Source organism: Protomyctophum bolini, assembly GCF_963924005.1.
Source record: "Protomyctophum bolini genome assembly, chromosome: 2".
Classification (NCBI taxonomy): Eukaryota; Metazoa; Chordata; class Actinopteri; order Myctophiformes; family Myctophidae; genus Protomyctophum; species Protomyctophum bolini.
In genome coordinates this window covers 16,497,332-16,518,832 of record NC_137863.1, presented here as the reverse complement: position 1 = coordinate 16,518,832, position 21,501 = coordinate 16,497,332, and the positions used below count along the sequence as shown (strand labels likewise).

The following is a 21,501-nucleotide window of genomic DNA, read 5'->3' as shown; positions in this document are numbered from 1 at the left end:
AAGAAAAAAGGAAAAAAATACACAAACAAAAAGTTAATTAATATATGAGGTTTATGCGACAGCAACTATATGTTGGCCCTTGTGCAGACTGACCCGACCGGCGACCCTCAGACAGACCCCCTTGCACTCTCTTTATCTACTGTAACACTCTCTAACGATCCATGGTTTATATAGTAGTTTAGTAGATGCTTGAGAAGAGAACTATTGTACATTACTTTTGACTCATAACTTGACATGTGTTCCAAAAGGGAAAGCGTCATGCATGGCCTGAACAAACTGTACACTTTGATATAGCCAACTTTGATCAGTAGTCAGCTCCCACACACTAGCTAGTCCTCCTTAAGGTGCAGACAGAATGTTATGTTCCCTCTCTCTCTGTCACACTCGCTCGCTCACTCACACACACGCGCGCACACACACACACACACACACACACACACACACACACACACAGGGGCAGTGGAACAGACATGGGGGTGGGGAATCCCACCATGTATCCCCACTGGGGATAGTGATACATGGTGGCTCAGGTGATTGAGGACACAGGTTCGAGTCCGTCCTATATCCTGTCTCGCATGTCTCTCCTCTCTCTGCTAGGTCTCCGCGACCTCGACTATCTAAAATGAATAATAAGAATTATTATAAGAATTAGAGTAAGAAGAATTAGAAGAAGAAATTAAGAATTGTGATGTGTATTAAGCACAAATTTGGCTGGGGACCCCCTGGAACCGCCCAAGGACCCCTGGGGGTTCCCGAACCCCACTTTGAGAACCACTGTAACCTACATTTTTGGAAAGTCGATAATATTATTGACAGACAGTCAGGAAGCGGGCACATGAGCTATACACACACCCATTATTACCAAGTTCATCTAAATGCAAGTAGCTAGGGGGTTGGCTTGAAAGACACAGTCATTCATGTGTCTCTTGGGGAGAGACTTTAAATAGACCTACCTGAGCAACTTAATGCTGTCACAACTAACTAAGTCAACATGAAGAAATACAGCTGGAGCCCGAGGAATTTTAAGGACCTTATTATCAACAATCCTGCTGTTGTGGTAAGACAAACACCTGTTTTTGTCTTTGTGTAGTGTCTTTAATTGAGTCATTGATACTGTAGTTAACTTTAACATACTTTTACTTTTACTATTGATAGCCTATAGAGCTGGCTACTAAATGATAATTATGGCTGCAGGGCAGGCAGCAAATGGTACTTCGAGGGAGTTCTGTTCAAGTTAATTCAATTGTATGTCATCCTATAGCCTATACGATTTTTATCTATTTTATCGATTTTAACATTTTAGATCTCTGATTGATAATGTAAAATTCGATAAAATACATCTACAAGAGTCTAAATCTTAGGCTAAAATGTCATGAGTTCATGCGCGTTTTGCGCACGCTCATATAGCCTAATTTATTCCATAAATAAAAAAATGTGTATAGCCTACCGGTAGACTTGGCAAAAACGTTAGGCCTATGTTAAATCTAAAGTAGACCCAGATCTCTTAAAGCTGCAATCTGGAATTATTATTATGAATACAAATTTGTACTTTTAACTTATGTTTATGTCAGAATATGTTAATACAATATAAATAGGCCATGCTGTGTGCCAGTGATTGGAGATGGTTTCCCTCCTCTGCTAATGTAGATACTGCTGTCGAGTAGGACACCTACTGGTGGACTAGTGGTATTACAGTAGGCTACCTCAAGTTGTAATTATATCTCCCTTGGGTAAGTGGGGATTTTTTTTATGCAGTGGTGTAAAGTAACTAAGTACATGTACTCAAGTACTGTACTTATAAGTACAATGTTTACATATTTTGCAATACTTTTACTTTTACTCCACTCAGAACCTGCAGTTAGGCACAACAGTTACTAGTTACTTTGCAGATTTGGATTATTATTACAAAACGTACATTAAACACTTTATATACTTTGGCTATTTAAAGATTCTAGGTCTGCTATTTTCAAAAGATTTCTATATATTTTGAAAGCTTGTGAAATGGGTCAGGGACATGCTGTCAAGCCACACTTGTGGTATTAGTACTTTTACTTAAGTAAAACGTGTGTACTTCTTCCAATACTGTTCAAATGAGTGGCAGAAGGTTGGGGTAGTAGGAGGACATAAAACATATAGATTGCAGCTTTAACCTAAAAGTGTTTTAAGTCTGTGGTATGAGATATCAAGGTTCTTGTCATGTTATCTCTGCCAGCAGTGCAAGGTTGAAGAAGCACACACACACACACACAACCGGGTTATAGTGTGGCCCATGGCTAATGTACACACAGTCCAGACATGTCTAAAGTCCAGCATGGTTGCCAAGTGGCACGGCATCAAATCCATACATTGAAGTGTCTGTGAGTTTTGAAATGAAGCTGGGCAGGTAGGCTATTCATTCCTCAGTAGAAGAACTGCTCGTTGTTTCAGTCTCAAGATGTGAAAGAATGGCTTTTTGTGTTCATTTATTTAAATCGTGGTAGAACCGCCTTTGCACCGGGTTACATTTGGCTGCACTTTACATTTGACTGTAAATAATGATAGCAATGCAGTGCATGCATGTGATAAAAGGCTGGATTGTTTTAGTTTTGTTGTAGCCTACTTTTGAAGAAAAAAAAGTTTGGACACAGATCATAACATGTCTTGTACAGTATAGGCTACATGCTGCCCCCATAGCGCACGTGCACGCAACATTTTTGTGTTTTTTTTATCTATTTTTTTTACCTAAATCTAACAAAATCAATGGCCAATGAAGGGCCTCAAACCCAGTACTGTGCGGCCCAATTTGTCTCGAAGGGCCCCTGAGACAAGGCATTATTATAAACCAGCATCCTTAGCCTTTCCCTCCATTGTCTGATGCATTTATTTCAGACACATGTACGCACAATGCCAAAACAATGTCATTACATCACATGCACCTCACTTTATGATGAATTGAACAAGGTGGACCCTCTTGTAAACAAGTCTAGTTCTTTATGATTGGCTGCCTTGTTTCTAGGCAACCACTCACTTTTTGCTCTAGCGGACCTCTCAGCCATGGGATATACTGTTAAGCAGCAGCTGGTAATTCATTGATGTCATCAATTCTTGTTTCTCTGATGGTGGAACATTAGCCTACTTGTCAGTGGGTAAATTGTGTACAAATTGTGTACAAAGTGTAAATTGTATACAATTTTCAATACTTTTACTTCTACTCCACTGCATCTCAGAGACAAATGTTGTACTTTTTACTCAACTATAATTATTTGAAAACTTTAGTTACTAGTTACTTTTGATTATTACAACACATGCATTAAACACTTCAGCCCTATGCATACTTAGGCTATTTGAAAATAGCCGATCTACAATCTCACATGTGGAAAAGCGACGTGTTATGAGCTTGTAGATCTGCTATTTTCAAAGCATTTTTATACATTTGGAAACTTGTGAAATGGGACATTCTGCTATAAATGAGTATTTTCAGTACTTGAATTTGAATGTGAATACTTTTGTACTTTTAATGAATACGGGACCTTTATTTGTAGTATTTGAGTATTTCTACATTGTGGTATTCATGGTACTTTTACTTAAGTACAATATGTGAGTTGGCCTAATTCTTCCATCACTGATAATTGTCTAACCACCATCAGATGTGTTACTGGGGGTGTGGCTTGCTCAGCATTCTACTCTAGTGCCGGTGTGTGCTACTGTTCCTGACTGTTGATCTTGGAAGAAGCATCATGAAACCTAAACTAAATAATGGAGAAATGCACAAGCACAAGGGGTCAGAAGAGTATGTGACTCTCTTCCCGTTCCCTCAGGACTCGATCCACTTCGACGATAAGGTCCAGGATGACGATAAACAGCGTGAAAACTGGACCAATAAAAGGGAGTACATTCTCTCCATGATTGGCTATGCTGTTGGCCTTGGCAACGTTTGGCGCTTCCCCTACCTGGCCTATAAGAATGGCGGGGGTGAGTAAATGATCTTACACACAGTACTTCCCAAACATGTTCATTTCAAGGACCCCCGGTCAATTTGATGTGAATGATTAGGCCACAGATGACCCCCATAACTCTGAGTGTACAAATGTAATGGGTTCATTTGGTTCCAATTGAGTGTACAACTACTGTACTGTACAAGTTTAAGTGTACAAATGGAATCAAATGGACCTGTTCCATTTTTACACTGCAGCAGAGTTGCAATTCTGTTCCTGATAAATCAACAATTTTGCTGTTCCCCCAAGGACCCCTGGGCTGGGGGGAGAGAATCACTAGTCTAACACAGAGGTTCTCAGACATTTTCATGTCAAGGAGGACCGGGAGGACCCCCAAATGGATACGTATTTGGATACCCCATTTGAAAAGAGTTTGTGCAAGAGGGGAAAAAAAGAAAAGAAAATGGCAGAACTACATAATGATGATGATGATAAACACTAGATGAGTTTCTAGACTGGCTATTTTTTAATATCAAACCAAAAACAACTGTTCCTAATTGTCTAAAAGTTTTGTTTTAACGGTAAATATACTGAACTTGTCTCTTTCTTTTCTGCCCAAAACCCATTACCCCAAATGTGACCACGCAGGTGCCTTTCTCATCCCCTATGTTGTGATGCTGGTGGTGGCTGGAATCCCCCTGTTTTTCCTGGAGAGCGCCATTGGACAGTTCTGCAGTCAAGGACCCATCAACGTGTGGAGAGCAGTGCCAATACTCCAAGGTGGGCGTGCCTGTGCACATAATGTTCTGCTGAAGAAAAATATCAAACAGCACTTTTTACAACAACTTTTTATGAATAGGCTTAGCGAGTATGCACTTGACCTTTTTTTTCAGCCAGGATTTATTTAACCTGTCGTCTTAGAGAAGAAACCAAACAATCTGTGACAATCGGTCCCATTTAATCAACCTTTCAACACACGTCTCAATTATGTGCTCACACTCAAACTTCAAGAGCTGACTTTGCCGACTATACCTCTAAACGATGTATTGAATGTTGGGTCTTTGAGATTATTTTCAACCTCAGTGTGGCGTATATAGGCCTTTGATATTCTCTGCACGTTTTATGTACGCTTACTCATACAGTAATGGACTCCTATCTCTTTTTCCCCCTCCTCTGCTCCAGGTGTTGGAGTTGCCATGGTGCTGGTGTCCACGATAGTGAGCATTTATTACAACGTGATCATCGCCTACAGTCTGTACTACATGTTTGCTTCATTTCAGTCTACTCTGCCGTGGAGCCAGTGCTTCAGCTGGGCTGATGCTTCCTGTGGTACCACACCTATAGGTACGATTCCATGCACTCTGTGGTACCGCACTCTGTGGTACCGCACCTATAAGTACGATTCCATGCACTCTGACTGTGGTACCGCACTCTGTGGTACCACACTCTGTGGTACCACACCTATAAGTACGATTCCATGCACTCTGACTGTGGTACCGCACTCTGTGGTACCGCACTCTGTGGTACCACACCTATAAGTACGATTCCATGCACTCTGTGGTACCGCACCTATAAGTACGATTCCATGCACTCTGTGGTACCGCACCTATAAGTACGATTCCATGCACTCTGTGGTACCACACCTATAAGTACGATTCCATGCACTCTGTGGTACCGCACCTATAAGTACGATTCCATGCACTCTGTGGTACCGCACCTATAAGTACGATTCCATACACTCTTCCAATCATTTTAAGCCATTAAGACCTGAGGCCGATTCTACAAATGCCTTCTAAATCAGTATACTGCCCTACAAAGCCAAAGTTCCCCGGTAGGACGTGGCGTGTGGAGGTTTCTCCGGTAGGACGTGGCGTGCGGAGGTTTCTCCCGGTAGGACGTGGCGTGTGGAGGTTTCTCCCGGTAGGACGTGGCGCGTGGAGGTTTCTCCGGTAGGACGTGGCGTGTGGAGGTTTCTCCAGTAGGACGTGGCGCGTGGAGGTTTCTCCGGTAGGACGTGGCGTGTGGAGGTTTCTCCCGGTAGGACGTGGCGCGTGGAGGTTTCTCCGGTAGGACGTGGCGCGTGGAGGTTTCTCCGGTAGGACGTGGCGTGTGGAGGTTTCTCCGGTAGGACGTGGCGTGTGGAGGTTTCTCCGGTAGGACGTGGCGTGTGGAGGTTTCTCCCGGTAGGACGTGGCGCGTGGAGGTTTCTCCGGTAGGACGTGGTGCGTGGAGGTTTCTCTGGTAGGACGTGGCGCGTGGAGGTTTCTCTGGTAGGACGTGGCGTGTGGAGGTTTCTCCGGTAGGACGTGGCGTGTGGAGGTTTCTCCGGTAGGACGTGGCGCGCGGAGGTTTCTCCGGTAGGACGTGGCGTGTGGAGGTTTCTCTGGTAGGACGTGGCGCGCGGAGGTTTCTCCGGTAGGACGTGGTGCGTGGAGGTTTCTCCGGTAGGACGTGGCGCGTGGAGGTTTCTCTGGTAGGACATGCGTGGAAGGAACACGTTATTACGCCAACCAGTTCCTTTCCCCTCCATCAAGCGCCCCAGCTGATCAGGGGGATGTAGTACAATATATATACAGATCAGGATTGCAACAACAAACAATATATTCTGCAGAAATTATGGCTTCACAAGGACATTCTAAAAACATACAAACCTCCGCAATGAGACAGCTTTTGGTAAATGTTTCACACTTGATCATAAACTTCGCTATTGGTCCCTTTCATTTCTAGAGATCTGCAATATAACAGGTCTGCCAGTGACCAACCTGACTATGGAAAATGACACATGTCCAGCGGAGAACATTTTCACCATCCCAGTTCAGAGCCCCAGCGAGCAATATTGGGAGTAAGAAAAACGCATCCAGAAAATAATTCTAGGAATATATGCACTGAGTAACTGTTAATGTATTGATTGATTGATTGATTGAATAGACAAGGTACAGTAAGACATTAAAGCTAAAAGGACAACACGAAAAAGTCCTGGGGATGTCCCATGTATTCAATTAATCAACGTGGTCTACAAAATTAACAATAATAATGCATATCATCAACAAATACAAATGTACAAAAAGAAATGGGAAAATTACATTTACCTCCCCTTTAGTCTCTGAGTTGTTGTTTTTTAGGCAACAAAACTCTGGGAGTATACAAATGTGTACACACCCAGAGTTGACTGAACACACTCTCTCTCTCTCTCTCTCTCTCTCTCTCTCTCTCTCTCTCTCTGTCTCTCCCCAGTCGCGTGGCACTGCAACGGTCCAGTGGTCTTGATGACACTGGACCGGTAGTGTGGCACCTGGCTCTCTGTCTGCTGCTGGGCTGGATCATGATCGCAGCGGCCCTCTACAAAGGCATCAAGTCATCGGGCAAAGTACAGTATATCTGCTTTCTCTACCCGTGCGGCTTCCTATGTTATTCCTTATGTCAAACATTATGTCCTATGTCCAGGTTGAACTTCAAAAATAAAAACACAATGTTTCAGCTATATATAATGTATATGTTTTGCATTTCATAGTAAAAGTACTGGAGAAGCAAGCTGTTGTGTGGACTTGTAACTTATTTTGTCCTTAATTACCCAGAGCGAAGATTTATGTATATAAGATGTTTGGTAACTAGCAACATCTGGCAATTTTTCTTTAATGAAATTTAATTGGACTACTTTCTCTCTGAGATGCTTGTGAAATCAGGCAAAGTCCCCAGACATAGAGATCTGTATGCAAACTCATGATTTCTTGTCTTGTCTGTCTGTCTGTCTGTCTTTCACACCACAGATATTTAGAGCACTGTTTTCAGTGCCAACAACCTCCACTGAAAGTGTTTCAGTGTTCAGCTAAAGCTGGTTAGCCTATGCATACTTTACATAAACGGCAATGAAATATTTAAAATACACAAATATTTCTTGAAGTAATCCATACATTTTGCTACAAATCAACAATAATACATTTAAAAATATATAAAATAATCCCATGTTGTGGTAGTTTGCCAGGAAGTGGACCACAAATTCTTAACCCATTAAAACCGGGAAAGCATCTGTCATTTCAGATTTTAGCGTTGGCTATTAAACAAAAATGTAAAAATGTCAACTGACAAATGACAACTACTGATTCAGAAGGCATTCATAGAATCGGCCTCAGGAGTTTGGAACCTCTGTCCTTGCTGAGTGAACAATGTGTATGCATGTGCTTCCCCTCTCCACCAGGTGGTGTACTTCACAGCCATATTCCCTTATGTAGTGCTGTTCATCCTGCTGGTGAGAGGTGTGACACTGGAGGGCGCCAGAGATGGGATCGAGTACTACATTGGTTCTCAGTCCAACATGACTAAACTTGGTGAAGCAGAGGTAATATAATAGACCAGTGGTTCTCAAATGTTTTCATGTCAAGGACTGAAGGACCCCCAAATTGATATGTATTTGGCTGCGGTTCCCCCATCTGAAAAATATTTTGTTCCAGGGACCTCGTCCAGAAGCAATGTTTTGAGTTAGAAATGTTTACAAAGTTTAGCAATTTTGTTTGCAATTGTTTTTCTCAATTAAAAAAAAAAATCTACAAGCTCAAACGCTACGTTAACTAATTTTGCTGCGAACCAGCTGGTACCCCCTACCGATGATATATATTCATTATATTCATTCAGCTTGTTGAACAATAGCCTACTTGGTCAAAAGCTGTCACCAGAAAACTGTTTTTTGCTCTGTACTTTAGGTGTGGAAAGACGCAGCGACCCAGATCTTCTATTCCCTGTCTGTTGCGTGGGGTGGAGTCACCGCCTTGTCCTCCTACAATAAGTTCCATAACAACGTGTTCCAGGACACTATCGTTGTCACACTCACTAACTGTGGTAAGTAGTAAAGTACTATGCACTATTAAGACCTGAGGCTGATTCTACAAATAGATATAGAATATTGAATGCTTAATTTGCATATTTAAATTTAAAATTTCAGAAAACTTGTAATATAAAATCATTGTCTTCATGTAAGTAATCAACTGGCGATGTTTCATGGTGATAACTATTTCTTATCCCATTCATCTATCATACGTGAAAATAACAAAATGTGTGATAAATATGAAAAAGCTACCCCTGTGGAAGGTTATCATATATTAATTTATTTATATTGATCCTATAAACAATTGAATATAGATATGGCTTTGCACACTCATTTAATAATCATAGCACAATTTTGGAGCTTCTGGCTCATGGACTACAAGTGGCAGAAAACACTCATACTGTAGTCTACGTACAGTTTTTTACCAGATAAGAAACGGGAGATTTGACCTCAGTTAGTCAATATAATGCATTTCCACATGGCAGCTCACCACTGCACCGCTCACAGCCGTCGATGTGACGTGTTCTGAGCTTGTAGATCTGATATGTTTTAAATCGGTTACGTTTGTCTGTGTTTTATAAACATTGAACCAATTAAGTATTAACAATAGCTTGTGACTAAATAACTAGTACATTGGATCCATTGGTCATTTTCTTTGCCATTTTCTGAAAAGTAACAGTTTTGAACGTTTAAGGTAGAACAGCGACGATCTAATCCCTGATGGTTTTTGTTTCATCTGCACCAAAGGAACCAGTGTGTTTGCTGGCTTTGCCATCTTTTCCATTTTGGGCCACATGGCTCACGTCTCTGGGAAGAAGGTTTCTGAGGTTGCACAAGCAGGTGAGAGAGAACACTCTAGATGCAAAAAGAAAAATATAGATTTTCTTCTTTGTGATCATTTTTTTTAATCAAATACTATTTTTTTAATCGAATAAACAGGAAGTTTAATTAACCGCTACACCCAATTCAGTTTGACAATGTTCTCCTTTCTACCTGTATTTGTGTGCAGGATTTGGTCTGGCATTCATTGCATATCCAGAAGCTTTGGTGAAGTTGCCCGTATCTCCCCTATGGTCCATTCTATTCTTCTTCATGCTGGTGACTCTTGGTCTGGACTCCCAGTTTGCCGGGATTGGTGAGTTTGAGTTTCAGATTTGCCCATGACTGCCAGTGGATATTATTCAGCCATCAGACATAAATGTTTATTAAATTAAATGTATTATACAACAAAAATGGAATTGATTGATTTGTTGAAGATAATTTTAAACCCAAGAAAGCCTATGGCTTGTTTCCATTGGAGTACTTTATTTGCACTCAATTCACCGAAGCAGATCGAAACAGTTGATCTACATGCTCACAATGTGTGTGTCGACACATGGGATGCATTGTCAGTGACATCATGGCCATCCCCTGAAACCCCAAATGACAGACCTGCTTCCTATCATTAGAGACCATCAGCACCTGCCTGGTAGATGCCAACCCAGGGTTCTTCAAGTCTAAGCGACCCCTGATAACTGTGGTAACCTGTATCCTTCTCTTCTTCCTCGGTCTGCCGTGCGTCACAAGGGTACGTCGGCTTCCTATTGTAAGTGTCACTTAATATCACCTCATAATATTGTCATTTTACCTAATACCATCTGTGTGTTGTGTGCCGTGTGCAGGCAGGAATATACTGGGTGACTCTCATGGACACTTTTGTTGCTAGCTGGGTTCTGCTAATTGCTGGTTTCTTGGAGGTCGTCGGCTTATTCTACATATATGGTACTAAAAACGGAGTGTGTGTGTGTGTGTGTGTGTGTGTGTGTGTGTGTGTGTGTGTGTGTGTGTGTGTGTGTGTGTGTGTGTGTGTGTGTGTGTGTGTGTGTGTGTGTGTGTGTGTGTGTGTGTGTGTGTGTGTGTGTGTGTGTGTGTGTGTGTGTGTGTGTTATTTTTAGATTGGTTCAATACCGATACGGCAATTTTTGGTTTCCACCCAGCAGACGATATATTATATTATAGACAGTATGTGAATATTTGTGTGTCTATGCTATGCTGTCCAGGTGGTAACCGTTTGATTGAAGACATAGAGATGATGATTGGGAAGAAGAGCTTCTGGTTCTGGCTGTGGTGGAGAGCTTGCTGGTTTTTCATCACCCCCTGCATCATCTTGGTGAGTACAGTACAGTACAGTCTCAAACACATCACCCCTGCATCATCTTGGTGAGTACAGTACAGTCTCAAACACATCACCCCCTGCATCATCTTGGTGAGTACAGTACAGTCTCAAACACATCACCCCCTGCATCATCTTGGTGAGTACAGTACAGTCTCAAACACATCACCCCCTGCACCATCTTGGTGAGTACAGTACAGTACAGTCTCAAACACATCACCCCCTGCATCATCTTGGTGAGTACAGTACAGTCTCAAACACATCACCCCCTGCACCATCTTGGTGAGTACAGTACAGTCTCAAACACATCACCCCCTGCACCATCTTGATGAGTACAGTACAGTCTCAAACACATCACCCCCTGCACCATCTTGGTGAGTACAGTACAGTACAGTCTCAAACACATCACCCCCTGCATCATCTTGGTGAGTACAGTACAGTCTCAAACACATCACCCCCTGCATCATCTTGGTGAGTACAGTACAGTACAGTCTCAAACACATCACCCCTGCACCATCTTGGTGAGTACAGTACAGTCTCAAACACATCACCCCCTGCATCATCTTGGTGAGTACAGTACAGTCTCAAACACATCACCCCTGCATCATCTTGGTGAGTACAGTACAGTCTCAAACACATCACCCCTGCACCATCTTGGTGAGTACAGTACAGTCTCAAACACATCACCCCCTGCATCATCTTGGTGAGTACAGTACAGTCTCAAACACATCACCCCTGCATCATCTTGGTGAGTACAGTACAGTACAGTCTCAAACACATCACCCCCTGCACCATCTTAGTCAGAACAGTCTCAAATACTGTCCCTTTATTTATCACTTTGTACATATATTATAGCACAACACTGACAAATAACTTTGTTAGCCTCATAGCATATAGCCATAGTCATTTTTTAAAGGTTTTCAGGAAAGAAGAAATGAAAAGTCACTATCTGCCTAAGTCATCCAGTTTTAGACAATCATGATAAAACAAATGTGTTTGCCTAAGTATATCTGCCTTAGGTATATCTGCCTAATTATATCTGCCTTAGGTATATCTGCCTTAGGTATATCTGCCTAAAGTATATCTGCCTAAGTATATCTGCCTTAGGTATATCTGCCTAAGTATATCTGCCTTAGGTATATCTGCCTAAGTATATCTGCCTTAGGTATATCTGCCTAAGTATATCTGCCTTAGGTATATCTGCCTAAGTATATCTGCCTTAGGTATATCTGCCTAAGTATATCTGCCTTAGGTATATCTGCCTAAGTATATCTGCCTTAGGTATATCTGCCTAAGTATATCTGCCTTAGGTATATCTGCCTTAGGTATATCTGCCTTAAGTATATCTGCCTATCTGTCAAATTAGGCAGAAAGTGATGTAACACACATTCTGATTGGCTGTGCACGTATATCGGCTATTTTTGCCGTTGTTCCCTCCCAGAATAGGGATGCTGGGCGTGCAAGTGGAGTTTAGACTGTGTAAAGGGAACACTGCCATGGTCTTTGTTCTGTGCTCAGGTGATCCTGATTTGGTCTCTGTCACCGTTTGTTGCTCCTACCTACGGAGACGTGGAGTTCCCGGCCTGGGGCCTGGCGCTGGGCTGGTGCATGGCTGCATTCTGCATCATCTGGATCCCTGGCATCGCTGTGTGTAAACTGGTTAGAGCAGAGGGCAGCCTGTGGAAGGTGAGTCTGTGATTGTTCGGTTGGATATTCAACAGTGGTATGTGCTACAATGGTTTTCGAACCTTTTCATGTGAAGTAGGCCTACCTCCATTCGTACGTCTCTAAATGTTCTGAAGAATTGAAAATGGTGGACCCTATTGTAAACAAGTGTAATGCTTTATGGTGTCATCCACAGTTAACAGTTTTTGTATTGAGTTGTGCTTGAAATGTACCTATTCTGCATACTGTTTTATTAATACTACAATCAATCATTCGAATATATTTTGTGGCAAGATTTGTGCTCTTACAATTTTTCAAAATACGGTAATATATATTTTCTTCTACTGTAAGCTTGCTTGTGAGCTTGTAGATCAGCTATTTTCAAATAGCCAATGTAAAGAGGTTGAACAGATTTTGACTAATCTTGCTGGCGATCCCATCATGAAACACCATCACAGCCCATATGGGGATGATCTTTACGTCATTTCCAAGACGTCTTCATCTTCACCAGTTGAAATAATATAGCTTATTCTGGGCCAGATCTGACTCTCTGATACAACCAGACGTCCGTCTTAGTGGGCAGAATTTATGTTCGTTGAAATCAGGTAATATTCTGGGACAGATCTGACTAGTCTTGGTTTGACTTGATCTGGCCCCAATAGAGACGTCACTAATTCGTCCAGGTCCTGACCGTGCTTGCTGGGAACTGTATCATGGGGAGGAAAAAAGGAATATCTAAAATTTGACTTGAATTGGTTCCTCCCCTTAACCTGTGTCCTCTCCTCTTCCCTCAGCGTCTGAAGTCTTTGAGCTCTCCGTCTAAGGACTGGCATCCCTTACTGGACGTCCATCGCGGTGAACGATACGCTGAGCACAGTCATCACGGGATGAGCACGTTCAGTCCACCGCAACCTAACGCAGCAGTCATCGCTAACACAAATCTATGATGTGTGTGTGCTGGCGCGCGTGTGTGTGTGTGTGCGTGTGTGTGTGTGTAGTTGAACATGTGAAAGAAAATATTTTATACAAGTTTTTATACGTTGTCTTTTGTGTCCTTCACATTTTGATTTATGATTAAATAAATCTATTTTTAGATCTGAGTGTAGATTAACATTTTGATTTGTATTGTTTACAAGCAATGTGATATCGACACCAAAATGGAATCAGAGCACTTTATTTTATCAGTAATAATGTATCCTATAACCTTGTTTATAATTCCAATATCTTTATAGTTTACACAGCCAAAGGGTGTATGACACTGCACTTTGTTGCTGCCTATGATATCATGGTGGTGATGAAAATTGTTGCTATGGATTTGAATACCATTTTAATTACCTTTTTAACCTTTCTGAATTACCGTATGCTGCTTCTGGAAGTGTCTGTGTACGTATGTAAGATGATGTTCTACTGCAATAAACAACTTCTTTGTAGCCTACTGTTTGGATTTCTCTCTACTTTGTGTTCATATCATTCTCCTTTGGCCACTTGTAGGCCAGTGGTTCTGAGCTTGTAGGTCTGATATTTTCACTGGTTTGGGTCCAAGGCAAACATCTGATTACTCTTTTGGGCCCTGAGCTAAAATGTTTGAAAACCACTGCTGTGGCCTATAAATGAAGTTTCATACTGGTTCAATCCCAGTGTGTGACCATTATGGTGTTAAACAGCAAATGTATTCAAATATGGAAAGTATCTAGTTAGAAATGCATGCATAAAACATATTAAAGCAGGGGTCTTCGACGCACAGGGACCCCGGCCCCCACTTATGAGGATATATTATTCACATCTGTTCCACTTCTTGGAGCTGGAGACCGAACGAAATTACATCTTATATGTAAAATAATGATGCCTGTTTGCTCTGATGGTTGGTTACAGCAGTGATACTCAACCTCAGGCCCGCGGGCCACATCAGGCCCGCGGGACCATTATGACTGGCCCAACAATGAAAATCTAAAAAAAAGAAGAAAAAAAAATCTGGAAAATGAAATAAAAATAAATAAATCTGAATGAAGTTATCTTTAATTACATTATTATAAGTAATACTATTAGAGTTGTACTATTACTCGAACGAAAATAAAAGCTTGGGGGGGGGGGGGGAGATGCAATGCAAATGAAAGACATATACTGTGTATCCCTATTCCCTGACATAATTTTATAGCTAAACGGACAGAATTCTATTTTATTTGAATGATGAAACCCAGCTGCCATTAATAGTTGGAAATGGAAATTGCGGAAATGGAAATTGCGGAAATTGCGGAAATTGCGGAAATGGAAATTGCGGAAAATGCGGAAATGCAAATTGCGGAAATTGCGGAAATGGTAATTGCGGAAATTGCGGAAATGGTGGAAATGGAAATTGAGGAAATTGCGGAAATGGAAATTGCGGAAATTGTGGAAATGGAAATTGCGGAAATTGCGGAAATTGCTCTTCACTTATAGCTATGTATTTTCAGGTAGATTGTTTTATTTTACTCAGTCAGCCATATCACTACTCATTTTTTTTCATGAAAAAGGTCATAGCTGGGTAATCTATTTTCAGGCAAATTGTGTTTATTGTATTTTATTTTACTCAGCCATAACAATTTATTTTCTGTTAACCAACTTGCTGGCTGGCAGGCAGGCAGACAGCTACTCATAGACAGGCAGACAGACAGACAGCTACTCATGGAGAATTGGACAGGCAGGCAGTCAGACAGCTACTCATAGACAGGCAGACAGACAGCTACTCATGGAGAATTGGACAGGCAGGCAGACAGCTACTCATGGACAATTGGACAGGCAGGAAGGCAGACAGCTACTCATAGACAATTGGGCAGGCAGGCAGACAGCTACTCATAGACAGACAGACAGCTACTCATGGACAATTGGACAGGCAGGAAGGCAGACAGCTACTCATAGACAGGCAGACAGACAGCTACTCATGGACAATTAGGCAGGCAGGCAGACAGCTACTCATAGACAGGCAGACAGACAGCTACTCATGGACAATTAGGCAGGCAGGCAGACAGCTACTCAGACAGGCAGACAGACAGCTACTCATGGACAATTGGACAGGCAGGCAGGCAGACAGACAGCTACTCATAGACAGGCAGGCAGACAGCTACTCATAGACAGGCAGACAGTAAGACAGCTACTCATTGACAGACAGACAAATAACTACTCATGGACAGACAGACAGACAGACAGGCAGGCAGGCAGGCAGGCAGGCAGGCAAAGAGCTACTCATGTTATGTTATTATGTTATTATAACAGCTACTCATGTTATGTGCAATAATTTGTGCAGTTATGGAAACAGCTCTTTGTGTTTATGCAAGAAAATGTAACACATTTATTTATTTACATATTGTGTGCATGCACATTGTACTTTGATACATTTTGCGAAAATAAAGCAATTGAAAGAGAGAAGTTATCAAGTATCATTAATGTCGTAATTTTATCTACTGGCCCCTGGCCCCTTGCCATTTTTGTAATGTGGCCCACAGGTAAATCTATTTGAGTATCCCTGGGTTACAGTGTTTACATTGTAATGCCCAGCAGGGGTCAGCCCTCTCCACTTGTTTCAATACTCTGATCATCATATGGCCTTCTGTGAGTGTGAACCACTTGTAATTCTGTGCACTGATGACAATATATCACAATGGAAGTGAAGTTTTGCTAAATAATATCTATAAAGTATAAACCATGCAATCTTTGAGGGCCTGTGTGGAAAAAAGGGAGTTAGAATCTTAAGGGAAAGTGTTCCTTTGCCTGATTGAGTCAGGAAATGTGGCCATAATCAATGGCATGTGTCTGCTCGCTCATAGGCCATGACACCATGCTGTGTACATTAACAAGGTTATTGATCTTCTTTCTCACCCAGCATCCACACATTATAAATGTATAAACCCAACACTTGTTTTACATGGGAAGTGGAAAGAAAATGAAAACTACTTGACCTCTGGACTCTTTTTGGCTGGACCACAAAGGACCCATGCAGTCATAACTTCTCATAAGGGCCATGGTGGAAGAGAGAGAATAAAGACTAATGAAATGGACATATTGACATTTAAGGTGTGTTGATTGATTCAGTACACACAGTTAAAGCACTTCAAATCAGTCTGACAAAACAACTCAATACAGACTGAGTTTTAGACAAACAACACATAGAAACAAGTATAGCAGGAGGAGTCCTCAATAATTACAATTGTTGCAATTTGTTCAAACATCCCAAGATATTACTGTTGCAACTATAATAATAAGAAAAACAAGATAGTAGCATATCACATGCATGGTTAAGCTGTTGATACTGTATATCAACAGCTTAAGCATGCATGTGATATGCTACTTTTTTGTTGTTTGTTTGAAGATTTGTTTTGGGCTTTTCTGCCTTTATTGATAGATACAAGTGAAGAATGACAAGAAAGAGGGAGAGAGAGACAGGGAGAGACATGCAACAAAGGTCATCATGAACGGCACTCGAAGACACGACGCACTGTCAGGCCAGAGCCTATATGTGGCATGCGCCTGGACCACTAGGTCAGCAGGCGCCCCGATACTTCTGTAGTATCCCTCAAACTAATTGCCTGCAATTCACACATCACCATCCGTCTTGCTACTGTTTACGCTGAAGCCCTCATTAAATGAGGAACAAATCTGGGGACAGTGTGCTGTGAGTGAGTGAGCCATTATCTCTCTCATCATCAGTGAGGGTCAAATGGGTGGGTGGTCCACATTACATGCGTCATTACCCCCCTCCCTCTTTTTTGAATCCTCATTCCTTCATTTCTCTTTTGCAGACTCCGTTTCCTATTTATTAGCAAAGTTCCAGATTACTTGTGTCCATGATGAGAATTGGGTTGTCAATTAACCCTTTCTGCTGTCACATTCTGCTGTTCACAAACGTTACTGTCTGTCCCGGACGCATTTCAATGGGACAAACTATCATTTGGCTGATTAAAACTGACATAAGCTGGCCTACTGCTATGGACCATGGCTATAAAATAAAATAAAAAGTAGGAACACATTATGAAAAGTATCTGTAGCACATCATGTAGTGAACCTCATGTGACCTTTGTCCCAAAACAGAGATACAGAACAGATAGTTTTCCAACAGTACTCTTTAATTAACCCTGACTTGTCCTAGGGCACCCAGTTTCAGGAGGTTGAAAAAACCCACACTGGGACACCCCATGTCCAAATAACCCGACAAAGACAATGGCATGCCAGAATAAACAAACATCCCCATCATGTTACTGGAAATGTTTATTGTTGTGTCCCATGCTTATTTATGAAGGCTGCTTCACTTGGCTGGCTGAGAGGTGCCATCACAGAGGTTCCTACAGACTACAGTACAACACAAGCATTGTTCCAACTTAACTTCCAATGCAAACACACAAAAAATCTGTGTACACTGGAACCCATACTACTTTTCATTCCCAGAAAGAGACAATAATTCATTTTCTTCACTTTCCCAGAAAAGTTAAAAGCACATCTGAGGTGAACGCTTGTCATGACATAAAAAATCACACTGAGTGAACTGAGTGGTGCAATTAACTCCCCTCTCTCTCTCTCCCTCTCTCTCTCTCTCTCTCTCTCTCTCTCTCTCTCTCTCTCTTTTTTGATTGATTGAAATATTTATTAACAGCTTGCAGAATTACAGTACATTTCAAGCATAAACTCAATACAAAGACTGTTAACTGTGAGTGGACGACCCAATTAAGCATTACACTTGTTTACAACAGGGTCCACATTGTTCAATTCATCAAAACATTTAGAGACATACAAATAGACTATAGACTATTCTCTCTCTCTCTCTCTCTCTCTCTCTCTCTCTCTCTCTCTCTCTCTCTCTCTCTCTCTCTCTCTCTCTCTCATTAGCAGGCAACAGTACAGCACTATCTCTCTCTGTTTATGGCACAACAGCGCCCCTACTGGTACTAATAGTCATACTCGTGCTCATTAACGTCACATACATAGGCGGACACGGACATTGCTGTTCCTTGGAGTGGTTGCGCCACTCAAAAATGTACAGGCCTACTTGGGGAAAAAGGCATAAATGTAAACAGATGTTTGTAAGAGCTTACTCTGCTTAGAACAACATACATCAAAGTGTGGAGAATTCAGCCCTGCACAGTACAGACACCTTGACTAAGCGAATGAATGAATGAATGAATGGATGGATGGATGGATGGATGAATGAACGCGATTTACAAACTAGGATCCCTCTTTGAAGGTTGCTATATAATGATGCATGGGCCTCTCTTTAATTGGGTGCATTTTCAGGAGTAGCAGCCTGTGGGGGTGACAGGGTTTCGGGTCACCAGGCAATCAGGTTAATTGGATATTAACTGTAGGCTACTTGGCAAGACGTGTTCCACAGTGGTGGTAACATTCCAGTCACGTCATCGCAAAATACGATGATGTGACTGAGGAACAAAACCTCTGAGTAATAATGTACTTTTACAGTACATATTACAACAGGTGAAAGTCCTGCCGTGATGAGATAGGCTAGTATTTCAACAACACCCATTATGTTTAAATGGCAAACGCCAGGTCATGAAAATGTTACCCGCATTAGCTGATCCTGTTCATTCAGAAACATCCACCAGGTTGTAGGTCAAAAAGGTCACTATAAAGCCAGATATATAAAATAGCTAATATACAAGCTCAAAACATTGTGAGCGTGTTGGTCTGCTGCTGGAGTGTGACACGGTTGCAAAACTGAGAATACATTTAAATTTGTATCCTTCTCTGGGTAAAAGCTTATCCACTACCCCCTGACTGTATATATTTGCCTGCTGTATAGCAGCTGCTAAGCGAAGAAAATAAATGATACATACGGTAGCATGCAGAGTTAGTTCAGTCAGATATATACTGTACAATCATATACTAGAGGGGTTTCATGCTGTGCTCAAGGGCGCATACATATACTCAAGGGGTTAATATACTGCATTACTATGTGGGTGTATTCAGTGTGCAAGACCCACATGTCATTCGCTGATGTGGCAGTCAGCTGACCAATTGGGTCAGCTGACTGCCACATTACACTGCATGCTCTTCCTGCCTTACTTCTGCTTATGGTTCCTGGTTGTGATATTTGCTCCCACCACCACCCCAGCACCACAGGTGAGCTCTGTTATTTATGTTCCCCATGGGGGGTTGTTAATGTGTATACATTATCTCCCTGCTCTAGCATACAAGAATGTTGCATGGTAGATGTAAGCAAGTTGTAAGTGTCATGGCCGCCCCAATGTATTTCCAATGGAAGTCACATGGTTTGATACAACATTTTTGTTTGATGCGGGGAGGGTGGCACCGCACAACACAGCCATCAAACAAAAATGTATCAATGTACATATATTAATAGGTCAAGTCAAGCTCACCTTTATTTATATAGCACATTTAAAAACAACAGAAGTTGACCCAAAGTGCTTTCCATATAAAAGGCAGCTTAGAGATGGGTTGGAAGTTATTGTGGTCACTCGGGTCTAGGCTGGGTTTTTTAAGTAATGAATGGACAGTAGCATGTTTGAAACTGGAGGGGACAACTCCAGTTTTCAGACAGCTATTTGTGATTTCCAGGGTGAGGGGGCAGATGGCGGCAAAAACCTCCTGGAAGAGGCGGGATGGAATGTGTCAGAGGGACTGAAAGTGTATTTTAGGTGGGAGACCACGTCTGACAGATGAGGGTTGGGGGACCGGCCCCCAGCCCCCTTGGGGTTCTGACAATGTGAATACATATTTATAATGTATTGGGTTCAAGAAGGTTTCAGTACGTAGGTGGTCAAACCACCAATCATCATACAACGAAACATGAACAAAACAATTTAAATGTGATGTCACAGGCTATCTTTTGGCAATGTTGACCGCTTTCAATTGTACTTTGTAGCCGGCTTCCTGAATCCTAGTGCACATCTAAGAAGACCCAGCTGGCACCAGAGATGTGACATCTCTGGTGCCAGCTGGGTCTTCTTGTGTTACTTTGGAAGCAGTAAGGTATGAGCGGACACCATTACTCCAGACTTCCTGTGGTCATTGGCTTCCACCAACCTCCAGTGATGTCTGAGGTCAAGTTACGGCCATGTCATGTACTGTATCAGCCGCACGAACAACATACTGCAAATTGTGTAAAAACAGGAATGCCAAGGTCACTAGAGTGCAGATCACCTTGGAGCCTTGCTATTGCTTATGTTTGGGGATAGTTTTTCTGTTGCTGCTGATTTCTTTATTTTATTTAAGTCATAGAAGGACATTTGACTGTTTTCTCATTGATTTCTTACTCCATATGGATAACCTTGCCTGTCACGTGTATTGAACTGCTAACAATATCTTTCCTCTAAAATGAATAATTTTAGTTTTTTTGTTGTTGTTTTGTGCCAGTGCCACTGGAAAACAGATGAACATGTTGAGACTGAATAGGGTTTTCTTGGTCAGAGCTGTATGGTGGACGAGTGACTTCCACTGTGGATGCTCATTCAGTGTCCACTCCCAAACATTTGTTTCCAATCAGCCAAGGGTGAGGACTGGGGAACGGGGCACAGCATCTGGTGGTCCTGTTTCAGCGGTTGGCTTCATATATACCAGAGGGAATTGAACGGGACTGGCGCCTAATCCACTCACTATCATATTCCCTCCCTCTGTTTTCTTTAGGAAAAAAGTTGCAAAGAAAACAGTGCGGCAACCTCCACAGACCTCTCTCTCTCTCTCTCTCTATCCATCCAGCCATCCATCCAGCCATCCATCTATCTCTTCTGCCTCTGAGAGTTGTCTCTCTCTGGAAGAAAGTGATGAGAATAAATGAAAGGGTTTAAAGGTCAATCAAAAGTTAAATTTTTAGTACCTCTTAATATTTTGTCTCTGTTATTCTTTGTTTCTATAATTTATTATTCTAAATTCACCTATCACAATACCACATCACCTCGTAGCACTTAACTCTATCCCTTAATTCTTAACTCCTTTATTTCGATCGATGGTAG

At 41.8% G+C, this 21,501-nt stretch overlaps 1 protein-coding gene across 1 annotated transcript; it reads left to right on the top strand.

Moving 5' to 3' along the window:
* Window positions 1-991: 991 nt before the first annotated feature.
* Window positions 992-13,950, top strand: slc6a14 (solute carrier family 6 member 14; the record flags this gene model as incomplete). Its single annotated transcript, XM_080780989.1, has 15 exons — window positions 992-1,057; window positions 3,798-3,951; window positions 4,563-4,694; window positions 5,097-5,258; window positions 6,642-6,756; window positions 7,149-7,281; window positions 8,110-8,250; window positions 8,612-8,747; window positions 9,481-9,573; window positions 9,743-9,868; window positions 10,182-10,300; window positions 10,395-10,494; window positions 10,773-10,882; window positions 12,404-12,571; window positions 13,345-13,950. The coding sequence occupies 15 exons, from the start codon at window positions 992-994 to the stop codon at window positions 13,495-13,497; spliced, it is 1,908 nt and encodes a 635-aa protein (XP_080637115.1). The 3' UTR covers window positions 13,498-13,950.
* Between the last annotated feature and the right edge of the window lie 7,551 nt (window positions 13,951-21,501).